This window comes from Cherax quadricarinatus, chromosome 16 (genome assembly GCF_038502225.1).
Source record: "Cherax quadricarinatus isolate ZL_2023a chromosome 16, ASM3850222v1, whole genome shotgun sequence".
In the NCBI taxonomy this organism is placed as follows: Eukaryota; Metazoa; Arthropoda; class Malacostraca; order Decapoda; family Parastacidae; genus Cherax; species Cherax quadricarinatus.
Genome location: NC_091307.1, coordinates 20,410,032 through 20,435,992, shown reverse-complemented (window position 1 = coordinate 20,435,992; position 25,961 = coordinate 20,410,032). Strand labels below are relative to the sequence as shown.

Genomic DNA, 25,961 nt, shown 5'->3' with positions numbered 1-25,961 from the left:
ACAGACAAAACATCACTACTCACCACATCGATCCTTGGCGTGGGACACTGACTGAGGCGGGCGTCATTGGCTACGATGTCCAGGAGGTCTCTTCCGGTGGGTGGCGGCACCGCTGCTGCCGCAGACGCCGCAGCGACGCCGGGGACGGTGGGACAGTGAGGAGCGTATCTACAGGCAGCGCCGCACCAGGTACATCGGTACCGCGGGTGTCGCGTCACACACAGGGAACAGTCGTGGTGGCCGCGGTGCGCGCCCAACACACCACACTTGTACAGAGTGAGAAGGCGTGCATCCACAACATGGTCGCGGTTCCACACTAGTGTGACCCGAGCCTCATACTCTCCTTCGGCGGACTCGTAGCGGTATACCGTGGGTTCGCACAGCACCCGCTGCACCCGCCGGTGTGGCTGCTGCTGGCTGACGGTCGTAGCTGTAGCGGTGAGGGATTCATCATTATCCTCTGAAGCGCCCATTACCCTGGCACCCACCAGCATGGTGGCACCCTCGATGCTCACCACACACTGGAAGCCCAGCTGACCCACCCGTGGCACCGGCAGGTTCTCCACCAGCAGCTGCAGCTCTGAGCGAGCACCGTCAGCAGCCAGCAGCTGCGACTGTTCCGTCCAGAACCTCGGGCAGAACCCAGACCCGTGTGAAGCCAGTTGCGCTGGGTTCTGAAGGGAAAGAATTCTGTCAAAGCCTTTAATAAATAAAAGAAGTGATGAGTAGTCCATGAGAAATTCTAAACCCGCAAGAGTCATAGAGCACCCGGTTAATATGAAGCAATTCGCTCAAAAGAAAAGGAGGTAAGATCCAATTTCTTATATCAACTGCCCTACAGGTTTAAAAAATAATGAGTAAAAGTTATAATGTCGTGGGTGAAACAAGTCACACATATCTTACACAAGCCAAAGTAAAAACTTGGAAACATGGTGTTGCTCTCATTCCTGATTTTAGAGCTATGTATGTGGACGAGCGAGCCACCAGCAGCAACAGCCTGGTTGACCAGGTAAACACCAGACAAGCCTGGTCCAGGGCAGAGTCGCGGGAGGAAGATAACTCTTGAAACCCATCAAAGGTCGAAGGAAGGGTAGCGTTAAGAACCTTACCCGTAACCGGCTTCAAGAGTTTTACTTTTCAAGCTCGGCCTGATGTCAGAATTTCATTGAATGGCTGGTCAGCCAGGCTGTTGCTATCACCGCCACGCAGGTCCTGGCACTGTTTCACATGACACTACAGCGTTGTTAAATTATATATATATTTTTTTTAACAAGCTGGCCGTCTCCCACCGAGGCAGGGTGACCCAAAAAGAAAGAAAATCCCCCAAAAGAAAATACTTTCATCATTCAACATTTTCACCTTACTCACACATAATCACTGTTTTTGCAGAGGTGCTCAGAACACAACAGTTTAGAAGCATATACGTATAAAGATACACAACATACCCCTCCAAACTGCCAATATCCCGAACCCCTCCTTTAAAGTGCAGGCACTGTACTTCCCATATTATTATTATCAAATTAAATTATCAAATTAAATGCTAAAACCTTACGGGTTTAGCATTTAATTTGATAATAATAAAGAGTAATAATATAATAATACTTTTCAAATTCAATGTGTTATCAGGGGTGTGACTGACAGAGTTTAGCACGCTCCAGGGGAATATAAATGGTGGTGTTTTATACAAGCCCGGAATGACCCACATAGGTATAGCACCCCGGTGAATATACTACTGTATGTTTTATAAAATAAAGACACACACACACACACAGGAATGTTAGGAAGTATTTCTTCAGTCACAGAGTTGTCAGGAAGTGGAATAACCTAGAAAGTGATGTAGTGGAGGCAGGAACCATACATAGTTTTAAGGCGAGGTTTGATAAAGCTCATGGAGCAGGGAGAGAGAGGACCTAGTAGCAATCAGTGAAGAGGCGGGGCCAGGAGCTATGAATCGACCCCTGCAACCACAAATAGGTGAGTACACACACACATACACACATACATACATACACATACACACACACACACACACCTGGCACCGAGCACTGCTGTAGCACCCTTGCTGTCTACATGAGTTGTACATTACAGTTTTGTTTGTTAAGCATCTTAATTAAGCTTGCCAGAATAAGCTGAAAAACAGAATAAGCGATGTGTTCTGAAGACTTTGTATGAAAGCCAAGGCGCATCACTGAATTTTTTATTAATGCACATAAAGGAGCCAATGCCTGCGTAATGTCTGAGTAAGAACAGTGCAGTTTATTCTTGTTAAAAGTAGTGTAGTGGATGTGGTCACTAGTTGTGTAGTTAGAAGGTGTGGTCACCAGGAGTGTAGTTAGTAGGTGTGGTCACCAGCAGTGCAGTTAGTATGTGTGGTCACCAGCAGTGCTGTTAGTAGGCGTGGTCACTAGCAGTTTAGTTAGGTGTGGTTACTAGCAGTGCAGTTAGGTGTGGTCACTAGCAGTGTAGTTAGTGGTTCTTAGTGCTGAAGCATGGCTGAACAATTAGACAATCGCAGAGAGAATAAGTATCAAGTTCAACGAGAGTGCTGGTCGTCAAAGATCTTGCTGGTGCAACGTCGGCTCCGTTAAACCAATCAATCAAGAAGATGGAATGGTTCCTCCGGCGCCGCACAGGCAAGGTATTAACGTGGTGAATGAAGGAAGACTGGCAAGAGAGCGCCCAAGCCATGCACATCACCCGGCCCACACACCTCTCTTAGCAGCTGCAGGATGCTTACGTTTTCCCCAGACACGACGTTGCCGCTGCAGGAGGAGGCGTTGTGCGTGCAGGTGTTCTCGTAGACGCACCAGTTACACGCCCAGTTACTCCGCACGCAGCTACCGCAGGTGTTGTGACGGCCGCAGTCGTAGAAGGCAAAGTTGCGGGAGACGAAGTCCTTGTTGGTCTCGCTAGAGCGCACGGCAAGCGGCACCAGCACGTGGTCGTGGTGGATGGGGATGGCTGGGCGGTGTGGGCGTGCGGGCGTCATACAGGTAAGCCCTAAGGCCGTCACCAGGGCGTCGGCAGGGGGTGCAGACCCCCACACACACTGATACTTGGCTCCTGCTGGCAGCTCCGGCAGCGTCCGGATCGTCAGCTGAACCTGTTGGGTGGAAATAAAAAAAATATATAAAATGCAGTGATATGTTCCTCTTTTTTCATATTTTCCAACGAAGCAGCTAGTTTAACACACTACCCACATCTATCATATGATCCGGTAGCGGCTACATTGTGCACCCTATTTCTATCTTGTGGATGAGCGTCTAGTGTGCAGAGCATCCCACATTCATCCACGAGGACATACACTGAGTACTTTACAGGCAATTATCCTGGTGGGTTGTGCAAGAGTATATGGATACATAAAGAACTATTAAATTTACCCTTAAAATGTGTTAGCAGTACATGTGTACATATTATTTAACAGTGTCTTGTTTATTTCAATCAAATTTAAGATTTGTGATAAGAATTTCTCTCATTTAATTCTCGTTAATACTACTCTGATATATCATAAAGGTTACGTGCGATGTCTATATTATTCAATAAATAGATAGTGAAGCACACAGTGTTCAAGAAACTTTCTCCAAGACTAACAGCATATTTAATACGTAATTCAATCACTGTGTGAACACGTCAACTTGCCGGTGTTGCAAAAATATTTCATTCATTGACTTGTCTGTTTTCTAAACTATATACTCTGCCAGATGTACCTGAAATCTAGTCTAAAGCCTGGCTCACTGAACGGGTGGGATTCGATCTCATTACGAGCAAGTCCTAAAACAAGCAGTGCGCTAACCAATGTATCAGGCCGACCCAATAAGATTCGTGCAAAAGGTGTAATTCCATGCCCTAAGAAGGTAAGCATAGGCTCCACTCTCACCAAAATGTAGGTTTTCACAGACGATTCTCACACCAACATTGCTGTGGTGAGCTCTAGCTCAAGTCCCTTCACAATTGTTGTTAATGACTCGCTGAATCGTAACAGCGCAACTGTAAACAACCCACGGAATGCTCCGTGAATTGTTTACAATCGTGTTATTGCGATTTCGCAAGTCACTGATAAGCCTTGCTACAACAACAGTTGATTTGTCAATGTGCTTATCTACGTTTATGCCATCATAGTGGATCATAGATCTACTCAAGCTTCTAGATGCATTCTTCTGACATTCAAATTCGTGATTTAACTCTTTCCGAATGATATTCTAATGCTTAATACTGAGATTACACTATATTACCTTCCATCAAGGTTCTTTGGCTGATGTTTCAGATGACAGAACTCACAGCATAAAATAAAAATTCATCTTAATATATATTTTTATTTAACCAATGTAAGTACAAACATGAACACCTTAGGAAGGTGTGTAAGTATTTCTTAGGAGAACGCCATTAATCTCAGAAGTCTTCACATATCGTGAGAGGCGTCCCGATAGCGTGTACTCTGTACCTTCTTAAAACAAAACGTAAATAAGGTCTGAAAGTTTGTTTACTGAAGACAAGGTCGTGTCAGCAGGCAACCTATTCTCCCACCATGAGAAATACTTGTGCATTTTTAACGTTTCCTGAGACTGTTCGGCCACCACAATGCCAGAGGTTTTTCGGTACTTTTAGATTGTGGTTAAATATACGTTCAGATTGTGGTTAAATATGAGTTCAGATTGTGGTTAAATATGCGTTTTTAATGTTTATATAAATTTATAGAAAGAGTATTTGATAGTTTACTGGATTTAGATTTAAGACTTAGCTTTCGAAGCGGCTAGTTTATTGTGCTTCCCATACCCACCCCGTGGGCGGTAGACTATCATATGTATACACAAAAAGACTAGGAACAGACCACAAAAGGGCTAACAGGAATATATCTGGATACAAATTTACAATCTATGTTTCATCTACTGCAAACATGGAACATTCTGAAATCGACGTTCTAAATCGCGAGGAAAAACATCGAAGCAAAATGAGGATAAGTTGCAGCAGGCCACACTCCTGGGTAAAAGTGTTCCAGCACTCAATTTATTCTTCCCACTACTTACTCGCCCAATTTCACACTCCCCTCATCCCTGAAGGCCACTTCATAAGAAAAGAAATAGGCCTGGCCCCTAGAAACCGATTTAGAGAAATGCATACACGCGCCGCACTTCCTGCACAAATTTATCAAGAGTGCCGACAGCAGGACGATGGGATATTTATGGCCAGGCAGGCCTACGTTAGGCTTATCCCTTTTAGGTGGGGAGGGCGATCACGTCCCCAACCATCAAAGCAGATGAGGCCAAAGAAGAAAACATTTACCATCACTCGCACTCACTGAACCACAACATACGCAATTCACTTTCCAATTCTAGGCACCATACTCCCCCTCACATATATATATTGAAAACAACCACAGGAGGGGGGGGGGTTAAATGATAGCTGTAGGCCTGTCGTGTTGCAATCAAAACTTCAGGAGCTTGCACTGTTGCAGAAATGAGTAGTAGGAAGTCCAAGCAGATTTAGTTTGGGAACGTTTTTGCTTGAATGCGGCAGGGAGGCAGGAGGCACTAAGTGCAAGCTCCCGTTGATGTGTTGAGTGCAACACGAAAGGCCTAGAGCTATCATTCTACTTCCCCTGTGGTTGTTTTACACACACACACACATACATACATACACACACACACACACACACACACATACATACATACATACATACATACATACATACACACACACACAATATATATATATATATATATATATATATATATATATATATATATATATATATATATATATATGAGAGAGAGAGAGAGAGTAAGCAAGCAAATTAATAAACAATTAAATAATCATGCCCTTTTATATCCTCCTCACAGCTGTTCTTCGCTCACTTCCCGCTTTTCTTTCCCCTTTTTCCTATTTCTCCGTCACCTACATACCCTTTCCCCCTATCCTCCAGGCGCCGGAGGTGATATATCCCTCACAGCTGTGGCGTCCCCTACACGCCCTGTTAGAGAGATTGGAAGACTCCTGGCCAAATGAAGTGTTAAAATACAGGAAAGCTTGATGAATCGACTTAGAGCAGCGGGTAAAAGGGGGTGGTCACGCCAGCACATCCACGCTACAGAATTAAGGAAGATGATCAGGTTTGGTCGGAGGAAAGCAAAGGATAGTTCCAGCTCCTTGAATCAAAAGCCGTTTATCAGTAATAAAGTACACTCCCTGAAGGGTGCTACCGGCTAGTCAAGTGCGGGGAGATCTGGTTCAGGATAATTTTGTCCTGTGAAGGAAGCTTACCGATCCTGGGGCGTCAATATTGGGACTTGTACCTGAGTTATTTTATTAACTATAACTGATAATAATAATAATAACTACACAGAGCCTACCTACTACCTACCGGGAGGGTGTTCCGGGGGTCAATGCTCCCGCGGCCCAGGTCTTGACCAGGCCTAGCGGTGGATCAGAGCCTGATCAACCAGGCTGTTACTGCTGGCGGCACGTATTCCAACGTACGAACCACCGCCCGGCCGATCGGGTACTGACTTTACATATCTATACAGCTTGATCAACCAGGTTGTTACTGCTGGTCGCACGTATTTCAACGTGCGAACTACCGCCCGGCTGATCGGGTACTGACTTTACATATCTATACATCTGTAGGGTACATTCAGCCAGTCGCTCCTCCAGGAAAAGATCACTAGCGACCAGTCGTGAGACGTTTCCAATCAGGTAAAAATGATTCAGGCAGCCTAAACGAGCGATATAAAAAAAAATCCTCGAATGGCGGCCCAGTTTAATACGACTCATTTCCATTAACAAGTTAAAAAAAATAATTAAAAAGAGAGGAAAAATGTGTAAGAAAAAAGCTTCCTTCCCTTCCCTCCTCTATTCTTCCTTCGCTCGTGAAATATTCAGAGACGATAAATTTCAAATTTCTCCACTTCCTCGATTAGATTGATTAGCCGTGGTTCCCGAGGAACGCAACCCTCAGCCGGTAGCATTCAACTTCAGCCCTTGTGTGAGGGTTTCTTAGGGATGCTCGCAAAAGTGTGTAAAAAAGCCACGGGGGTTCCGTTGTGGGAGCGTGAAAGGGCAGTAACATATGCAGGAAAACAGTTTGGCTGGAGTGATTCAGGGCTGTGTTCCAATAGATTTCAGCAACAATACTGCAGTGGCTACCTATTTAAAGTCCGACTCCTTGCCCACGCTAATGCTAATTCACTCCTGGGTTCTCCACCGTCACCACCACTACTACTACTACTATCAGCATCTCTGCCACTACTACCAGCATTATCACCACCACTACGGGAACGACAGCCACTACAAAGCGACAACCACTGCTGTTACAACTACCACCACTTCTATCTAGCGTACTCTTGGGAGTAAAGACTCGCAGCAAATACACCGCCTTATAAAGCTATGTATTTGCTCATCCCTGTGTGCTTCATAAAGTCCAGCCTTAGGCGAATCGTAATATTGAAAAGGATTCTCTGCTACCAGTGTTTTTATTCCCACTTGTCGGCTTTTTCCGTCGTCTACCGCCCTGTACTTTCGAATACCTTTTTCACTAACCATCACAATTACTACCTCAGTCATTGTCTTGAAATCGTTTGTTCTTTGCTACACTCTTCCCCCTCTTTTATTCTTCTGGCCATTACTCTTCACCAATATTGTTATTATAACGTATCACGTCATTTCATCGGCTGTATTTTTTCCATGAAGTCAACCATGGCTCGTCACACCACTCTTGTGTAGAGGGTGGAAACGTTCAAAGCAGGTGAAATTGCAGATCTAGAGAGTGTACAGAGAACCTTTACTGCACATAAGTTCTAACAAACACCTCAACTACCGGGAACGCTTGGAAGCACTTGACTTGTACTCGCTGGAACGCAGGCGAGAGATATATCATAATCTACACTTGGAAATTCCTAGAAGGAATGGTCCCGAATATGCACACATAAATCACTCCCTACGAAAGTAAAAGACTGGGCAGGCGGTGCAAAATACCTCCAATGAAAAGTAGGGGCGCCATTGGTACACTATAAGAGAGCACCATAAGCGTCCAGGGTCCAAGACTGTTCAACAGCCTCCCACCATGCATAAGGGGAATTACCAATAGGCGCCCCTGGCTGCCTTCACGAGAGAGCTGGACAGATACTTAAAGTCGGTGCCGGATCAGCCGGGCTGTGGTTCATACGTTGGACTACGTGCAGCAAGCAGTAACAGCCTGGTTGATCAGGCCCTGATCCACCGGGAGGCCTGGTCGTGGACCGGGCCACGGGGGCGTTGATCCCCGGAATACCCTCTAGGTAGCTTGGAAACTTCTTTCCTCCAGCTGCTTAGGTATGGAAAGCATGAACACAAAAGGAACACTACATACAAGACTAAAGAGGGTCGCCAAATAGAACGAAACGAACACGTAAAAGACCCGGGAATAATTATGTCAACTGCCCTTTCTTTTAAAGACCATAACAAGACGAAGATCACGACAGCCAGGAAGATGACGGGGTGGGTACTGAGAACTTTCAAAACTAAGGAAATAATGCCGATGGTGACACTCTTCGAATCGCTAGTGCTCCCTCATTAAGAATATTGCTCAGTGCTGAGGGCAGGAGAAATATCAGAACTGGAACAAATACAGAGATCGTTTACGGCTCATATTGAGCCAGTAAAGCACCTAAATTACAGGGAACGCCTTCAAGTCTTGAACATGTGCTCACTGAAGCGGTGGAGAGGTACATGATAATATATACCTGGAAAGTACTCGAGGGCCTGGTCCCAAATCTGCACACTGCCATAACAACATACTGGAGTGAGAGGTATGGGAGGAAGTGTAAAATAAACCCGATGAGCAGGGATGTGGTGGGGACAATAAGGGAACACTGTATCAACATCTGGGGTCCCACACTATTCAACATCTTACCAGAAGATATCAGAAACACGGCTGGAACAAGTGTAGAAGCCTTCAAGAGGAAACTGGACAAGTATCTTCACCAGGTTCCAGATCAACCTGGCTGTGATGGATATGTGGGGCAGCGGACCTCCAGCAGCAACAGCCTGGTTGACCAGGCAAGCACCAGAAAAGTCTGGCCCATGGCCGGGCTCTGAGAGTAGTGAGACTCTCGAAACTCTTCAAAGGTATAAAGGTATATACCTGTTACCTCTGTTCACGTAGCAGTAAGTAGGTACCTGGGTGTTAGTCGGCTGTTACGGGTCGCGCCTTAAGGGGTGTTAAGATACCATATATAGGTCTTCGCTTTGAAATGAAATGAGCTATTGTAGCAGCTCTTAGCCTGTAAATTCAAAGGTGTAAGAAAAAAAGTCTTCACTGTCTTCGGCTATACTAACCTCAACTACCTAGACAGAATTAGAAGTAGCTTGAATGTAGTTGGTCTTTTTCTGCAGACAAACTAGATATTTTCTGTGGCCAGTCACGGCTCCTCACACTGTTGCGGTCTGCTGTAGTTCCTCCCTGTACCCACCCACGGCTACAGCACCTACGTCAATCCCCCATCTGTTCTTTTCTTTCGGTCCCTGTACCTATCCTTCACCCTTACTGCCAACACACTATTCCTATCTAATACAATCACAGCTTTTACCCATCCCACTTATCTCAACTTGTATGGAAACCCTTATCCCTACTAAATACCCACAACCAATTATAACTATCCCACACCACCGCCAGCCACTTTCAATCGCCTACAACCAACCCACCTCCAACGATAATCACCGTCACTGCATGCCATTTTCAATCGCCTACAACCATCCCAAGCCAGCCAAAACCACCTACAACCATCTCAAGCTAGCCAAAGCCACCTACAACCATTCCAGGTCAGCCAAAACCACCTACAACCATCCCACGCAAGCCAAAACCACCTACAACCATCCCACAACCACCCCACGCCACCCTCGACCGTCCACATGCCGCCATGCCAACACACACAACAGGCAACCACCCACATCTCAAAGACTTCGTCTCTCAGCTCAAAGCATCCTAATTTATCCATTTGTTCTGCGTTTGCCGCCTCTCTCATATCTTTCTCAAAACATGACTTTTTTTTTCCATGTTTCGGATGGTAATTCTGAACGATATAAGAAGCTAAGCTTATTCAGCCTGGTCTCGCCTTCTGTATTAGTGGACGGAAGCTCGAGCCTTAACACTCATTTCACTGACATACAGATTTAGCCTGCCTGCCTGCCTGCCTGCCTGCCTGCCTGTCTGTCTGTCTCTTTGCCTGTCTGTCTCTCTCTCGCACACTGGAGAAAGTGCACAGGTTTTGCAACGAGACTAGTCCCGGAGTTAAGAGGTACGAGCTATGAGGAGAGATTAAGGGAGCTAAATCTTTAATGACGTTGGAGAATAGAAGGTCTAGTAGTGATATAGTAACGGCGTACAAAATACTGAGAGAAAATGATAGGGCGAACATGGACAGTGTGTTTGAAAGGTGGGAACAGGAGCACAAGGGCACAACTGGAAGCTGAAAACACAAACAAATCTCAGGATCTTAGTGCTTTTTAAGCCTTGTTCTAGAACTGGAACGACCTGGACAGTGGAGTGATAGAGGCAGGATGCATACACAGCTCTAAGGAGAGTGAACCTAGTAACCACACACACACATTATATATATATATATATATATATATATATATATATATATATATATATATATATATATATATATATATATATATATATATTGTTGCAACCCCTGAATGGGTTGCAATATATATAATGTATATAATGATTATGTATATATATAATTATTACCTTTTCATATAATTTTATATTGCTTATATTTGCGATAATAGCTAAATCGTAAATGTATTGCTTTATATTGTTATTTGACTTAGTTATGTTGTTAGGTAGGATGTTACATATGTGCTCAGTTCAAGTCTTGATTGTCTAACTACTGTAATTATCGCTTGTGGCTCGTTAGACTGCCGGCTTCTTGCTGGGCAGCGACCCAAGGAGCTATCACGTGATCGAGGGGGGGTGTCCTCACCTCGCCTGAAATATTCAGTCTGGTCTAGACTCTCTTGGTGGTTGGACAGATTGTCTGTCTCATTATTCTTGTTAGTTCTGGAGACTCTGCTCACAGAACATAGTATAGACTTAGTGATTTTCGATGTTGTACTGAGGTTGTGTGTCGCATAGACACTCTGAGCAACTCAGGTCCTGAGCTGTAGCTTCTGACCTAACTTGTACTGGTATCTGTGTATTATCACAGTAGGGGATTTTCTTATGCTGAACTTAGATTCAGTAGTATGGGAGTTTGGTGACTTGTGGAGGATCTGCAGATGGTCCCTACTTAGTGTCGTTATATTATCTCCTTGTTCCTGATTCTGTGTCGCAGTTGCTTGTTGTATTGCTATTGTATTGCTGTTCTGGTTGCCAGTCGCTCAAGAAGTTAGTTTATTTGAGGACTTTGTCAGTCACTTGTTTAAGTCTAGTCGAGTTGTGAGACATAGCGAACTACTTAGAGCACTTACACACATACATACACACTTGTACATATTTGTAATATCTTATTAAATGTTAATGTACCAGATGGTACTTAAGAATTATAAATGTGATATGTGCTTTCAGCACAATAATATTGTACTCGAGAGAAGTGATATTATTTTGATTACTGTGATTAATTTAATTTAATTTAATTTGATAATATACCTCTAGACTTAATAAATTTATTAAATTTTAATTTCTCTAGTTAGTAGCCTACCAGTTGTAATCCTGAAGCACTATTGAATCATACTGAATTCTAATGGATAATTGGACAAGGATAATGACTACTTGCTACGAAAACCCAGTAACAGGCTGGATGCTAGAAGGGCAGTCCTTTCTAGTATTCACTGGAGATTTCTAAGCTTTTAGAATCGCGTTTTTTTTGTAACAAATGAGGGCCTGTCCGGGATGCTCTTGATCCAAGGTGTTGGAGAAACTGTCCAGTTTGACATACTAGTAACTCTATGATCAAACACTTTCAGTACTTTCCTAATCTGAAGACTATGAGTTTAGTCTTGTACAACATACCAGGTGGATGTATGTACTTGACTGAGTCTCTTGATCCAAGGAGATGGAAATACTGTTTATGAGTTCTAGCTCTAAGACAACCAACACTAAAATTCCTATTAGGATTATAGTTTCCCATAATCACTCTCGCGTAGTATATTTATTTTCGTGATGTATGCCAAAGTGAAACAGTTAATTGATACTCTGACTTTGAGTTAAGTACATTAAAACTTCAGACGTGTTGGCAAGTAGGCAAATATCTCGGTGTGACGTATAACAGGAATTACACCGCAGAAACTGTCAGAGCGTTAATTAAAGATATATTGTTTCCTGCTCATACAGAGATATCTGATTATGATTCAGATTCAGAAAGCCTAGTGTCACAATTAGGAAGTATGACTATTTGATGAAGTAGAAGAAAGAGCAACTAAGGCAGAAGTGTCTGAGCCTAGTGTAGCTCAGTTCTCGCTCACTCCTTCCCTCACTGACACATTAGTACAGAGTATAGCTGGTAGTATGACTAAGCCTCATGCAAGTACTGTGTATGCTACACCTGTATCTACTTATCATAGACCAGATCTAGACTCTCTAGAAACGGCTGGACGAAGTTTCCGACCTAAGGACAGTCCAGAAAGACAATTTAATTTCCCTACTCCTCCATTACCCACTGGTCCTATCTCTTAGGAACAGTTTGAGAGGTTTGAACGCCTCATTATGTTGCAGACTGCACAAATAGAGGCTCAGAGGAAATTGAACGAAGAAGATTTCCAAAGAGAAAATGTTCGTCTTGGAAGACAACAAACTGATAGATCACAAGACACATTTAATGTGCAGAAAGCTGCATCCATGGTTCCTAAGTTTTTTTAGAGTGACTTAGACACCTATTTTGATGTGTTTGAGAACCAGGCACGTGCTATGAACTGGCCACTTAAGCACTGGGCTACCTTGTTGCACACAGCTTTGACAGGAAGAGCTCAAACTTGTACTGCTGCTTTACCATTTGCCAAGTACATTAGTTATGACGCTGTCAAGCTAACTATTCTAGAGACATATAACTTGTTACCTGTAAGTTATCAAAGCGCATTTCGTACGTTACAACGACGACAAGATCAAACTTGTGTAGAGTTTGCTCGTGAGAAAAAAGTTGCATTTTGAGAGGTGGTGTAGGTCTGCCAAGTGTAACAACTATGACAGCCTTGTTCAGTTGTTACTACATGAAGAGTTTAACAACTGTATGTCTGCTGACATACAAGAATATCTGATCGATCATACTACCTCGGATATTCTGGAAACTGCAGCTTTAGCAGACAATTATGAGATTTCTCACAAACTTGTACGTACTAAAAAACAGAGAAACAAGGTAACTAAAAATTGTCCTAGAAGTTGGCAACCTAAATCAGCTGCTCATTGCCGGCCTGATGTACCTGCTATTGTAACTTCTCGTACATTTACCAGGACAACTCACAATTCTGATTCTGTCTCTGTGGCTAGACAGAAATCTGATAACGAGAAGAAAGTTAAATGTACCTATTGTAACAGAAAAGGACATGCCAGAGAGTATTGCTATAAGTTAGAAAGAGATACGAGAAGCAGTCATACCGCTGGCGCCCCCACACAAGTCGTATCTTCTTCCGAGCAACAAAGGCACCAAAATCCTAGTAATACCTCTGATCCTACTGTTTTAGATAATATTACTCAGGACAGATGACTAGCGTCAGAAAGTGCAACTGACGAAAAGATTCGTTCAGCGATGAGTCCTTATTTTTCGAGAGGTAAAGTAGGATTTGACGAATCACATCTGACTGAGAAAATTACTTTCAGAGACACTGGCAGTTATCTCACGTTAAGAGAAGATGTACTGCCCATAACTGATGATACCTATTGCAAGATAGATGTATTGTTAGAAGCCTATGGTGGGGCTGTTATAAAAGTACCTCGTTAGACTGCCTGCTTCTTGCTGGGCAGTGACCCACGGAGCTATCACGTGATCGAGGGGGGGTGTCCTCACCTCGCCTGAAGTATTCAGTCTGGTTTAGACTCTCTTGGTGGTTGACAGATTGTCTGTCTCATTATTCTTGTTAGTTCTGGAGACTCTGCTCACAGAACATAGTATAGACTTAGTGATTTTCGACGTTGTACTGAGGTTGTGTGTCGCATAGACACTCTGAGCAACTCAGGTCCTGAGCTGTAGCTTCTGACCTAGCTTGTACTGGTATCTGTGTATTATCACAGTAGGGGATTTTCTTATGCTGAACTTAGATTCAGTAGTATGGGAGTTTGGTGACTTGTGGAGGATCTGCAGATGGTCCCTACTTAGTGTCGTTATATTATCTCCTTGTTCCTGATTCTGTGTCGCAGTTGCTTGTTGTATTGCTATTGGGCTTAGCATTCTTTTTTGTTCAAGCAGACTGTTCTGGTTGCCAGTCGCTCAAGAAGTTAGTTTATTTGAGGACTTTGTCAGTCACTTGTTTAAGTCTAGTCGAGTTGTGAGACATAGCGAACTACTTAGAGCACTTACACACATAAATACACACTTGTACATATTTGTAATATCTTATTAAATGTTAATGTACCAGACGGTACTTAAGAATTATAAATGTGATATGTGCTTTCAGCACAATAATATTGTACTCGAGAGAAGTGATATTATTTTGATTACTGTGATTAATTTTAATTTAATTTAATTTGATAATATACCTCTAGACTTAATAAATTTATTAAATTTTAATTTCTCTAGTTAGTAGCCTACCAGTTGTAATCCTGAAGCACTATTAAATCATACTGAATTCTAATGGATAATTGGACAAGGATACAGACTACTTGTTAGGAAAACCCAGTAACAGGCTGGATGCTAGAAGGGCAGTACTTTCTAGTATTCACTGGAGATTTCTAAGCTTTTAGAATCGCGTTTTTTGCAACATATATATATATATATATATATATATAATATATATATATATATATACATATATATATATATATATATATATATATATGTATGTCGTATATACTGGTCAATTAGCAAGAACTATATATATATATATATATATATATATATATATATATATATATATAACAAGAACAATTTATTTTAGCCTAACAGAACATTAAATATATTTTAGATATATATATATATATATATAATTGGCGAAATTATTGCATACACAAATTTTCACTCGTCTTATATGGCAAGATGAGCGTTGCTATTTAAGCCAAGATCGCAAATTCTGCCTATTCGGCACGACATATATATATATATATATATATATATATATATATATATATATATATATATATATATATAATTATATATATTGTCGTGCCGAATAGATAAAACTTGCGATTTTGGCTTAAATAGCAACGCTCTTTTTACTGAATAAGACAAGCGAAAATTTGTGTATGCAACAATTTCGCAAAAATCATTCTGAACCTAACGAAAAAAATATATTTCATTGTGTTTGTTTATTATGAAATCATTGTAAACTTAACTAAAATATATTTAGCTGGATTAGGATAAATTAAATTGCGCTTGTTATAATTGGTAAGTTCTCTAAGGTTCTTTCGGCACAAAATTATTAATTTTTACATTAACATAAATGAAATAAAATATATTTTTAAACGTATAAGAGAACAAAAACAAACCATACCATGGGCGGGGTTAGAACCAGCGATCAGACAGCCAACTTCAGACCGTCGCGTTAGCCACTGGGCCAGTTAGCCACAATAAGATTCATCCAACTAGGTATATTTATACACCATAGGAAGGTTAGCATAGGCACCATTGTGACCCCGCCCGTGGTATGGTTTATTTGCAATCGTGTCATTACGATTTCGTGAGTATAAGAGAAAATTTTAGAAAGGACTTAATTTTAAATGAGTTCTTGCTAATTGACCAATTTTACCTATTCAGCATATATATATATATACTGCACACACGTATGAAGGTAGGTAGGTCCTCACAAGGTGAGCCACATTAGTCCTGGAACCTCCAGCCATCTGGGCTTCCCACCTCCGCCACACCTCAGCCTCCTCCTCCCATTTATCTTCATCTCCTCCATCACTAAAATACATCATCCTGACCAAAGTAAATATAAAATAAACGCCGCTATGCAAATGAGTCGAGGGGAAGTGAACGAATGTGCTCAACTCCAACCTGTCTATATTCCCTTATTGACGTCTCCTCCCTGTCTATATTCCATTACTGACGTACAGGAGAAGTGAGCAGACCTGTCTCACTCCAGCCTGTCCACATTATTTCCCTGGTGCTCCAGATGTTTCTCAGTGTCACCAAATGATGCAGTGCTTTACATCCAGATTCCCGGAAATAAATACAAAAACTCAAATGTGCAGCAAGCCCCAACAGCCTGACTGATCAGGTCATCAACATGGGAGACCGTGAGCAATTTGATCCCAGGAACCAACAACATTCATAAAAGCAAGAGGCTGTAAACATATCTCTACAAATAGATTGGTGTACAACGATAGATTTTATTTTGCCGATGAAGCGGCTAGTTTATTGTGCATCCCATATCCATCCTTGGATATTGGAGCCTAGGAACTAGGCTCCAATGGGGATAACAGGAGTACATCTGGATTTAACTCCACTATACAAATCTCAAAAAGGAAGCATTAAATAAATTAATACGAAGTACATTTAATGGGAATTGATAAATCATAATATTACTGACACTGAAGAAATTCTCCAAATGTTGCACTGCCGAAAATAGTAGAGAGATTACACACGTTGCAGAACAAAGTGTTCTGCAAAGTGTATCTCTCCTCGAGAAACCTTAATAGTCTTTTGAATGATACGACGTGACAATAAAAAACATTAAAAATAAACACCATTAAGATGAAAATAACGAATCCTGGAAAGGAATAATGTTCCTGAGAAAGGTGGAGAGAATTATCTTCCGATCTACTCAGTTGTCAGAAACACCGCGAAGGTTTATTGTAAACAGTGTAATGGAAAAAAGAAAAAACAGTGGTGCACATTTCGGTAAGTGTAGATTTACAGAGAGTGTTACACAGAGCGAAACACTGTCACTAAAAACTTGCTTTGCGTCTGTGTTTGCCCAAGGATTATAAGCAACTCCAAAAGAAAAAAAAAACAGGTGCTGAACCCATTCTCCAGGGAGATGGAACCCTCACTATCGATTACAAAAAAAAAAAAAAATACTGAGAACACAGCACTACTCTGTGATAACTGACACATTAATCAAACTAAAGATTAACAACCCAAATTAATTATTCATAAATGGGACACCGAGCTTGGTTCATATTTCAGGTGTCACCCTAAATCCACGCTTTCACTGGCCCACGCTCCAAAAACGCTTTATCAATAAATTAAAAAAAAAAAGACAGGCTCTAATTTTATGTTACGAAAGAGTCTACATAGAGCAGATTCAGTATCATTCATCAAACTCTATAAAAAAAGTGAAAGCACTAATTTTTTTTTTATACTATTTTCGTAAGCAGCCGGTCTATAGTGCCTAGGTTGGACTGCGTGTTTTAGCATCAACAACAGCCTGGCTAATCAGGTCAACAACCGTAAGGATTAGTCAGTGACAGGGCCATGGGGGCGATGAGCCTCGTAATCAAGAGTAATTATCGTATTCTTGCAGCCCGGCCTGAGGCCAGATTTCCTTCCTAACTGCTTGGTCAACCAAGCTGTTGCTGCTGTTGTTGTTAGCAGCCTGAAGCCCCTTACAATCAGTGAGCCTCCGGGTAGCTGGGAAGCCCCTCCGACATTCCCAAGACCCCCCCCCCAATCCTCACTTTCTTCGGCCATTTACTTACACGGAAGGCTAATATTTAATCACCTATTTAATGAGTGTCTCCCCCTCCAGTGCTTGCCTCACGCCTAACTAACCACCTGGTTTCCCCCTCTAGCGTAATACATTTAAGGTCTGTCTCAAAGAAACTTCCCTCCCTCCCTGCCTAATTGCTGTCTTCTCCCATTCACTTTCTTACTCAAACAATTTTATCTCATCCCTTTCCTCCTCCCCTCACTAGCTTCTTTTTTCCCCAACATCTTAACTCACCTCTGCTGTCTTGGGGGGGGGGGAGCCAGTTGCGTGTTCCTTACCGCCTTCATCTCGAAGCTCCCTTGCTCTTCTGAAGCTTTACCCACGTTAATGTTTCTCCTCCAGTAGGGGTTAAGGAGAAAGTGTGAGCCGATCTTGAAATGAATGAATTAGGGTTAAACGAAAATAAAGGAGGGAGGGATGGGGTAAGTGGGATGTAATATCGGTGCAGGAAGGAAGGAAGGGGACAATAAGACGTGTCTGCAGGACACATCCTTGCCCACAATATCACCACGCTTCTGACCGCTCGTAAATTGCACAATATCTCTCGCACGCCTGCCCACATTCCTCACCGTTTTTACCACCAATAACTCCAAGGAGATAGATGTGGCTGCAAGTGTATTCTATACAGGACGCCCGTAAGTGATGGCTCTGGCCTTGGGTGAGTCTTGGCACCCCTGGTGCCTATAGCTCTTCCTCGCACCTTGGCCCGGAACATAACTATGACCGGGTGCAAGTGGTGTTCTACTCCTGCAGCCCGACCTAAAGCCAGACTTCCTAATTATGTATAATTCTATAGTGCTAAATGAAAGCAAAATTTTAATTTCTTAATTTCTACAACTGAAGAAAAAATAGTTTAACATTGGTAAGAGTCCGTGTGTTGCAGAGGTCATGTGAAGAAAAAAGTAAATTAAAAATAAAAACAGATAAATGGACTGAGGTAATAGCAACCGCAACCAGATCAGCGAACCGGCAACAGCGAACCACTCAAGAACTTCGCAGAGATCAAGGAGGCTGCTCGAGTAAGAGAGTGAGGAATGGCCAATACATGTTTTGGCTTAATACCTGAGACCATGCCCTCTTTTTATGCCCTGCTGACTAAAGAGGCAGTGTTGCGGCAGGAGACGAGACAGGTCTCCTGGCTGTGTGAGAAACAGAGATGAAACCAATGAAATAGTGAAAGACAGCAGTGAAGTGAGCTTAAAAGTGACTTGGTTGACCAGACAAATACCAAACGAGCCTGGCTTATGGTCGGGCTCTAGAAGTTGAAAAACTCTCGGAACTCATCAAAGAAATATCAAAGGTAAAGAACAGGGAGTGGTGTAATTTCAGAAGACGGTCAATTTTATATATTGTTATTCATCCAGCGATAAAGTCCTTCCTTCCCCCCCCCCAAAAAAAAAAATCATGAATGTAATTTTTCTGTAAGATTATATTGTTCTCTTAACTAAATAATGCGAGTTTGCAACATTACATATTATATATGTTATATAAAGAGACATTCCTCACAAGAGGCGGAGTGCAGGTCTACCTGCCTGGAGGCTATTCCGGGGGTCAAAGCCCCCCGTGGGCCAGGCCTCGACCTGGGCAGGTATCTTCACCAGGTTCCAGATCAACCAGGTTGTGATGGATATGTGGGGCAACAGGCCTCCAGCAGCAACAGCCTGGTAGCCCAAGCAAGCACCAGACGAGCCTGGCCCATGGCCGGGCTCCGGGAGTAGCTCAACTCTCGAAACTCTTCAAAAGAATATCAAAAGTATATCAAAGGCCTCCCTGTGCATCAGGAACTAATCAATCAGGCTGTTACTGCTGACTGGTGTCCTCAGACTCATTCTGCATATAGCAAAGTACATCTTAAAGAAGAAGGTAGCACGGATAACTACTGCCCTAGTACACAACGCACCAGCTGAGAATTAAAAATCCTGTGCATTTTATGATTTGTATTTTTTTTCGACGACGCCAGCATAAATATTTGAAATTACTATAATAGTGAGGAAGTATCAAGATGGGAAACAATAACAAGGTAGTTAGTGGAGTCCCGGAATGATCAGGATCATTAACAGGAAAATTTAAAGACTGACCACCTCAAATGCTTTTTTTTCCAATGTTGATGGACTGATTGCATCACCTTCAGTTCATTACTATACCTCCTGCCTCTGTATTTGACTGAAGAAGCCTGCTGTGTAGGCGAAACGTTTCAACTCTAAAGATACCCAACTGTTGCATATGCGTCTTAATCATGATGTTACGCAGAATAAGCTGGATAAGGAAGTGAGGGTAATTAAACTCCAAACAGCTTCAGCTGTAAAAGTGGACAGCAGGAGCCGAGATTCAACCCCAGTAAACACAGCAAAGCAAGCACAACTGTGTGTGTACACTCCCAGGCTCATCTGCTTTACCCTCAGCAAATAACAACAATACCTACTGCATGACCAACACCGTCCACCAGCCCGTCCAAACACACCCTCATCCACCAATCCTCTCCCCCCCCACCCATCTGTCAGTGTGTGTCTGGTGCTGGGGCCACCACAAGATTAACTGTAGTCTCTGGGGCCTTCAAACTCTGACACGTTTCTTTTTGGCTTACTTCTTGCCTGTCCTGCTGCTCTCATGCATAGCAAGTGCACAGGGGTGCACGCGCGCTTGTGCAGTGCACCCTGTGCATGCAGGAGACAGTTGCGATCCACGCGTCTAGTACATACACCCGAATGTGCTCTCACATACAGATGCGGATTGATAGGCGGGTGCATGAGTGGATGAAAGAATGTGTGTACTCTCCTTGTGGTGTTTGCAGGGTTCGATTCACAACTCCTGGCCCACCTCTTAACTCTTATTGACTGGCGCCTAGAGCCTGTCATATCTACTCTTGTAGCTGTATATAGTGTTTACTTCCACCACCTCTTAATATACTTCTTTCCATCTTACTACCCTAAGACTTAAAAAATACACAAATAACCAGTACATGGAAGAAAGAAGCTTATGACGACGTTTCGGTCCGACTTGGACCATTTACACTAACGTCCACATGGCTCTTCATCTTTAGCTGCCATATCTGTTCCCAGACTCCATTTCCTCGCATCTCAGTCTTTCCATATCCACTCTATGCTCCGAGCATTTTGTATATCATGATCCTGTCACCTCTGGTCCTCCTCTCCTATAATGATGCTTAGACTGAGTTCCATAAGTTTTTTCTAGTAATTTATATCCGTCACGAATTCTCGTTGCAAAGCACTGAATCTTTTCTAGTTTCTATATATGATTAAGTGCCGGTCCCATGCCAGCTCCGTCAGTTCCATGTTAAAATTTGTCACTAGAATCCACTAAATTTAATAAATCGTACAAGCTGCCATTTATGTAGCATATACAGTTTCTGAACACGCATTGTTTTGTGTTAGTTACATTAAAGAGTTCTGAGGAGTGTGTTAGCTGACCTCACAAGAGCAGTCATTGGGCTTCCACACAACACCTTATCGTTTTCAGTCTATTTACCTGTTTAAAACACAGTAAAGGATTAGAATTTATAAATAATGTACAAATTATCATTGCTATATATTTTAGCATTTTTTTCGTAATTTCATTGATATTTTGAACCGATGTGAAAGTTTTGTTATTCGTGTTCCTATTAGCGTAGACAGCAGCCTGAGTGTATAGTGTGCCCCTTGTCGGGAGGGCATCGACCCGTTTCACAGGCTGACAGCGATAACAACGGCACAGCTTCAGTTAGAAGAGACAGACTGGGTTTGAGGGATTTTTTTTCTTTATTCTTCACTGATAGCTCACACATAAAAAAAGCGTTTCATAAATGAAGTAATGAAATCTTCAGTCTAGCCTGAGAAACCAAAGTTCATTCCTGCAGAGTTGGAGTTACTGGGGAATCGATTACATGAAATAGTAACTCCAGTTCTGCTGGAACAAAAACTTTTGAAATTATGAAACTGAGCGGAGGGGTCTACCTACCAATAATGCAGGCAACAATGCAGTCTTTAATGCACCAGTCATGTACGGAACGCGCTGCTGAACACTGGTTCAGTAATTTATCTTTTGAAACGTTGCAACCACCGGAACTCCTCACCACTGCGACCTTGGCTGACAGACATAACTCCTCTGAAATTCCGGAGCTGATTTGACCACTAGGAGGCATAGTTCAAGACCGAGTCGTTAGGGTGATGGTTCCCAGAACCACCAATAAGAAGGTTGCATTGATTTCAGAGAACCACGAGCCAATGAAGCCTCTTCAATTTGATATTTATACTTCAAAGCCTAATACATAAGGACGACCCTGATTAACCCTCGAGACACTATAACGCAGTGTAGCTGTATATTTTACATATGCCACATCACAACAAATGAAGCCAGAAGTGAGGTGCAGTAGTATCGAGAGTTCTTCTACTCCTGGAGTCCGACCTTTGGCCATGTTCGTCTAGTGTTATGTCAATATTTATATAATACTATTTATAATAATGTTTCTTATTCGTACGTTCAAAAATACAATATATTAATTCTTGTAAGTTCCATTAATAGCCGACTGAACACAAACTTATCTCAAAGTCTATTGAAACTCTTCGATTTATGCTAGTGCATCGAGCATACTTAAAGCGATATCACGGCTGTTTGTCAAACCTATGACTGGTTTCGAGGGTTCTACCATCGTGGCCAATCCAGAAACCTGGTTTCTCTGTTGACTACTTAATCAACCAGGCTGTTGACGGCGGTCCGCCAGATAAAATCTCCCAGGAAGATAGCATCACGTGTAGAAACTTTTAGCCTTTATAGGGAATTTTAAATATTCCTTCTCTCTTCAATGAATTTTCTTTCACTGCAGATGGTGGTATGTATGAAGATTCTTAACCTGGTTCTTTTTCTCTACTTTGATTCCCAAAACCTCTCCCAAATGAACAGATACTTTAATAGTTTTGTGCAATTCAATCCCATATTTTTGTGATCCTGATATCACTATTCAAGACATCGTCTTTGTTACAGACCTTTATTTATAAAAAATATTAATTTGTTTTTGCAAGCCCACTTATGAACGGAAACCTATGTTCAGTATTGTGCTGGGGCAATTATTAGAGTTACTCTTGTTCACATCATTACCGTAAATTGGCTTACTGTTGATGGATGTTACAGATTTAACTCTTCGTGGGCATCTGGCTCATGAATATAATGTCCAGGGGAATGGTGCATACTCAAAGTCTGCTAATGAAAAACTTACCGTAGCCATCTGGTCTATGGGCAGCCTGTCTGGAAGGATCATCTCGAAGTCAATACACTGCTGACCGGAACCGAAGCTGAGCCAGCGAGGGGAGGAGAAGGTGGCCATTTGGCAGGCTGACTGCACCGTACACCTGCAGAAGAGAAGAACCTTGCGTTAGTGGCTTACATGAGAATGTATCTCCATAAAATTTTAATTTCTTTATTTGTCTGAGGACCATGCCACTAGTTACCCTAATCGTGCTTAGTTTATTATCGTCCTATTCTACATAATTTATCATTTCTGGAATTTCACTAGTATCTTCCTGCGTATAAACTGAGAGGATATTAGAGTTAAATATTTCACACATTTTCTAATCACTGTCAGTGATCTGACCGAAGTTACTTTTGAGTGGTCCTATCTTGTCCCTAATCTTACTTCTATATACCTGAAAGAAACCTTTTGAGTTAGTGTTCGAATCCTTTGCCACTTTAGCCTCAAAATCTCTTTTTAGATTTTCTTATTCCCTTTTTTATGTCTCTTAACTGCCCATCCCCTCTTTCGATACCAGTAAGATGTTTTAATCTATTGTTTATCTATTTGGGATAATTTTTAGTTGATCTAAATTCCCTACTTGGAATATTAATTGTTTGGGCAGCTAGAACCATGCTCTGAAAAACGTCATATTGGCATCCAACACCAGCTACCTGACCCATAATCAAGTCGTTCCAATTTAGTCCACCCAGGTAATTTCTCAGTCCTATGAAATCGGCTAAGCAGAAGTCTGGGGCAGAGACTTGATTGCAGTTATTTGGGTAATTCCATGATATATTGAAACTAAGTGATTTTTGATTGCTTTCCCCAAGCTCATCATTAACCTCAAGATTATTAATTAGTGATTCCTCGTTGGCAAGAACCAAGTCAAGCAGACTGTTTCCTCTAGTTGTTTCTGTCACAAACTGTTTTAAAAAGCAATCCTGAATCGTATCAAGAAAGTCATTAGACTCAAGATTTCCTGTCAGTAGATGAAATTTGTCCTCATTGAACAACATATTGTTTTCCGTTGCCTATTGGAAAACTTGGTTTATATCTGTTTGAAGATTTACCGTGTCCTCAATGGATTGCACACTCATGCAGACTCTGGTATCGTCTGCAAAGGATGACACGGTGCTATGGTTTACATATCTGTCTGGTATCCCAAGAACATAACTAAAACAATTTATATTTCCATAACTTTCCATCAATCTTAATTTTATTCCGAAATCATAAATTAAGGATTGAAGAAAACTATGGACAAATCGGTGGCGAAAGAATGTAAAAAATTAACACACACACACACACACACACAAACACTCGACCCCTGCAACCACAATTAGGTGAGTACACTTAACAGGCGAAATTATTTACAAACATTATCTCTCAGTCAACAGCAAGATTCCAATGTGCACACTGGGCATCAGAGTACACATTACTTTATCCACAACGTCAGACTGACGTTACGGATGAAGTACTGTGTACTCTGATACTGAATTTGTACGTTCGAATCCTACTGTGAACAGAGAGATGATATAAATGTGTAGGTGTATGGGTAGAATAATTTGTGGGTTGCTTGAAGGACCTGTCTAGTTAGGCCAGCGGACCTGCTGCAGTTTTATCTTTCTTATGAGTCGCGCATCAGGTGTTGCTTTGTTGTGGGATGTGATAGTGTGGTGTGGTCTAGACCCTTTATATGCCGTCATCTGATGCATTACTTTTATAGACGGGTCATCGTAAGATTGAGATCAGTGCCAGGACTACGGTCTTGGCGAACATTATACATACATTACTTTTATTGTTCCTTGATAATGTGAGTAGTCGCGAAATCGCTTGGAATTTCTCTATTCTTTCACAGTGGTTGTTTTGCAAATTCTAAAATCACCTGTTTACTGTGATCTTATTGCATATATATATATATATATATATATATATATATATATATATATATATATATATATATACATATATATAATTTTTTTATTTTAAGGGAGGTACCACCTCTACAACTGTACTGGAGACTCGCATCCTCGCAGAAGAGAATAAACGTACTTCAGGGAAAACTCAAGGTTCTCCCCGAAGCTGTCTAAATATTATATATATATATATATATATATATATATATATATATATATATATATATATATATATATATATATATATATATATATATATATAATAGGTAGTAGGTTGGTAGACAGCAACCGCCCAGGGAGGTACTACCGTCCTGCCAAGTGAGTGTAAAACGAAAGCCTGTAATTGTTTTACATGATGGTAGGATTGCTGGTGTCCTTTTTTCTGTCTCATGAACATGCAAGATTTCAGGTACGTCTTGCTACTTCTACTTACACTTAGGTCACACTACACATACATGTACAAGCACATATATACACACCCCTCTGGGTTTTCTTCTATTTTCTTTCTAGTTCTTATTCTTGTTTATTTCCTCTTATCTCCATGGGGAAGTGGAACAGAATTCTTCCTCCGTAAGCATATATATATGTCGTGCCGAATAGGCAGAACTTACGATCTTGGCTTAAATAGCAACGCTCATCTTGCCATATAGGACAAGTGAAAATTTGTGTATGCAATAATTTCGCCAAAATCATTCTGAACCTAACGAAAAAAAATTATTTCATTGTGTTTGCTCAGTATTAAATTATCGTAAACAAATCTAAAATATATTTAGTTGGGTTAAGCTAAAATAAATTGTTCTTTTTATAATAAGTTAGGTAAGTTTTCTAAGATTCTTTTGGTGCAAAATTATAAATTTTTACATTAACATTAATGAAAAAATATATCTTTAAAAGTATAAGAGAAAATTTTTAGAAAGGACTTAATTTTAAATGAGTTCTTGCTAATTGACCAGTTTTACATATTCGGCACGACACACACACACACACACACACACACACACACACACACACATATATATATATATATATATATATATATATAT

At 41.5% G+C, this 25,961-nt stretch overlaps 1 protein-coding gene across 5 annotated transcripts in view; it reads right to left on the bottom strand.

The window, feature by feature from the left end:
• Positions 1 to 25,961, bottom strand: part of LOC128688923 (plexin-B) — a gene marked incomplete at its 3' end in the record, with an annotated part of 822,775 nt that overhangs the window by 77,306 nt on the left and 719,508 nt on the right. For 3 of the 5 annotated variants that reach the window (XM_053776978.2, XM_053776981.2, XM_053776979.2), the window contains 3 exon segments: positions 24 to 674; positions 2,711 to 3,103; positions 22,991 to 23,123. In XM_053776978.2, coding sequence (XP_053632953.2) covers positions 24 to 674; positions 2,711 to 3,103; positions 22,991 to 23,123 — 1,177 coding nt within the window. 5 annotated transcript variants of the gene reach the window in all.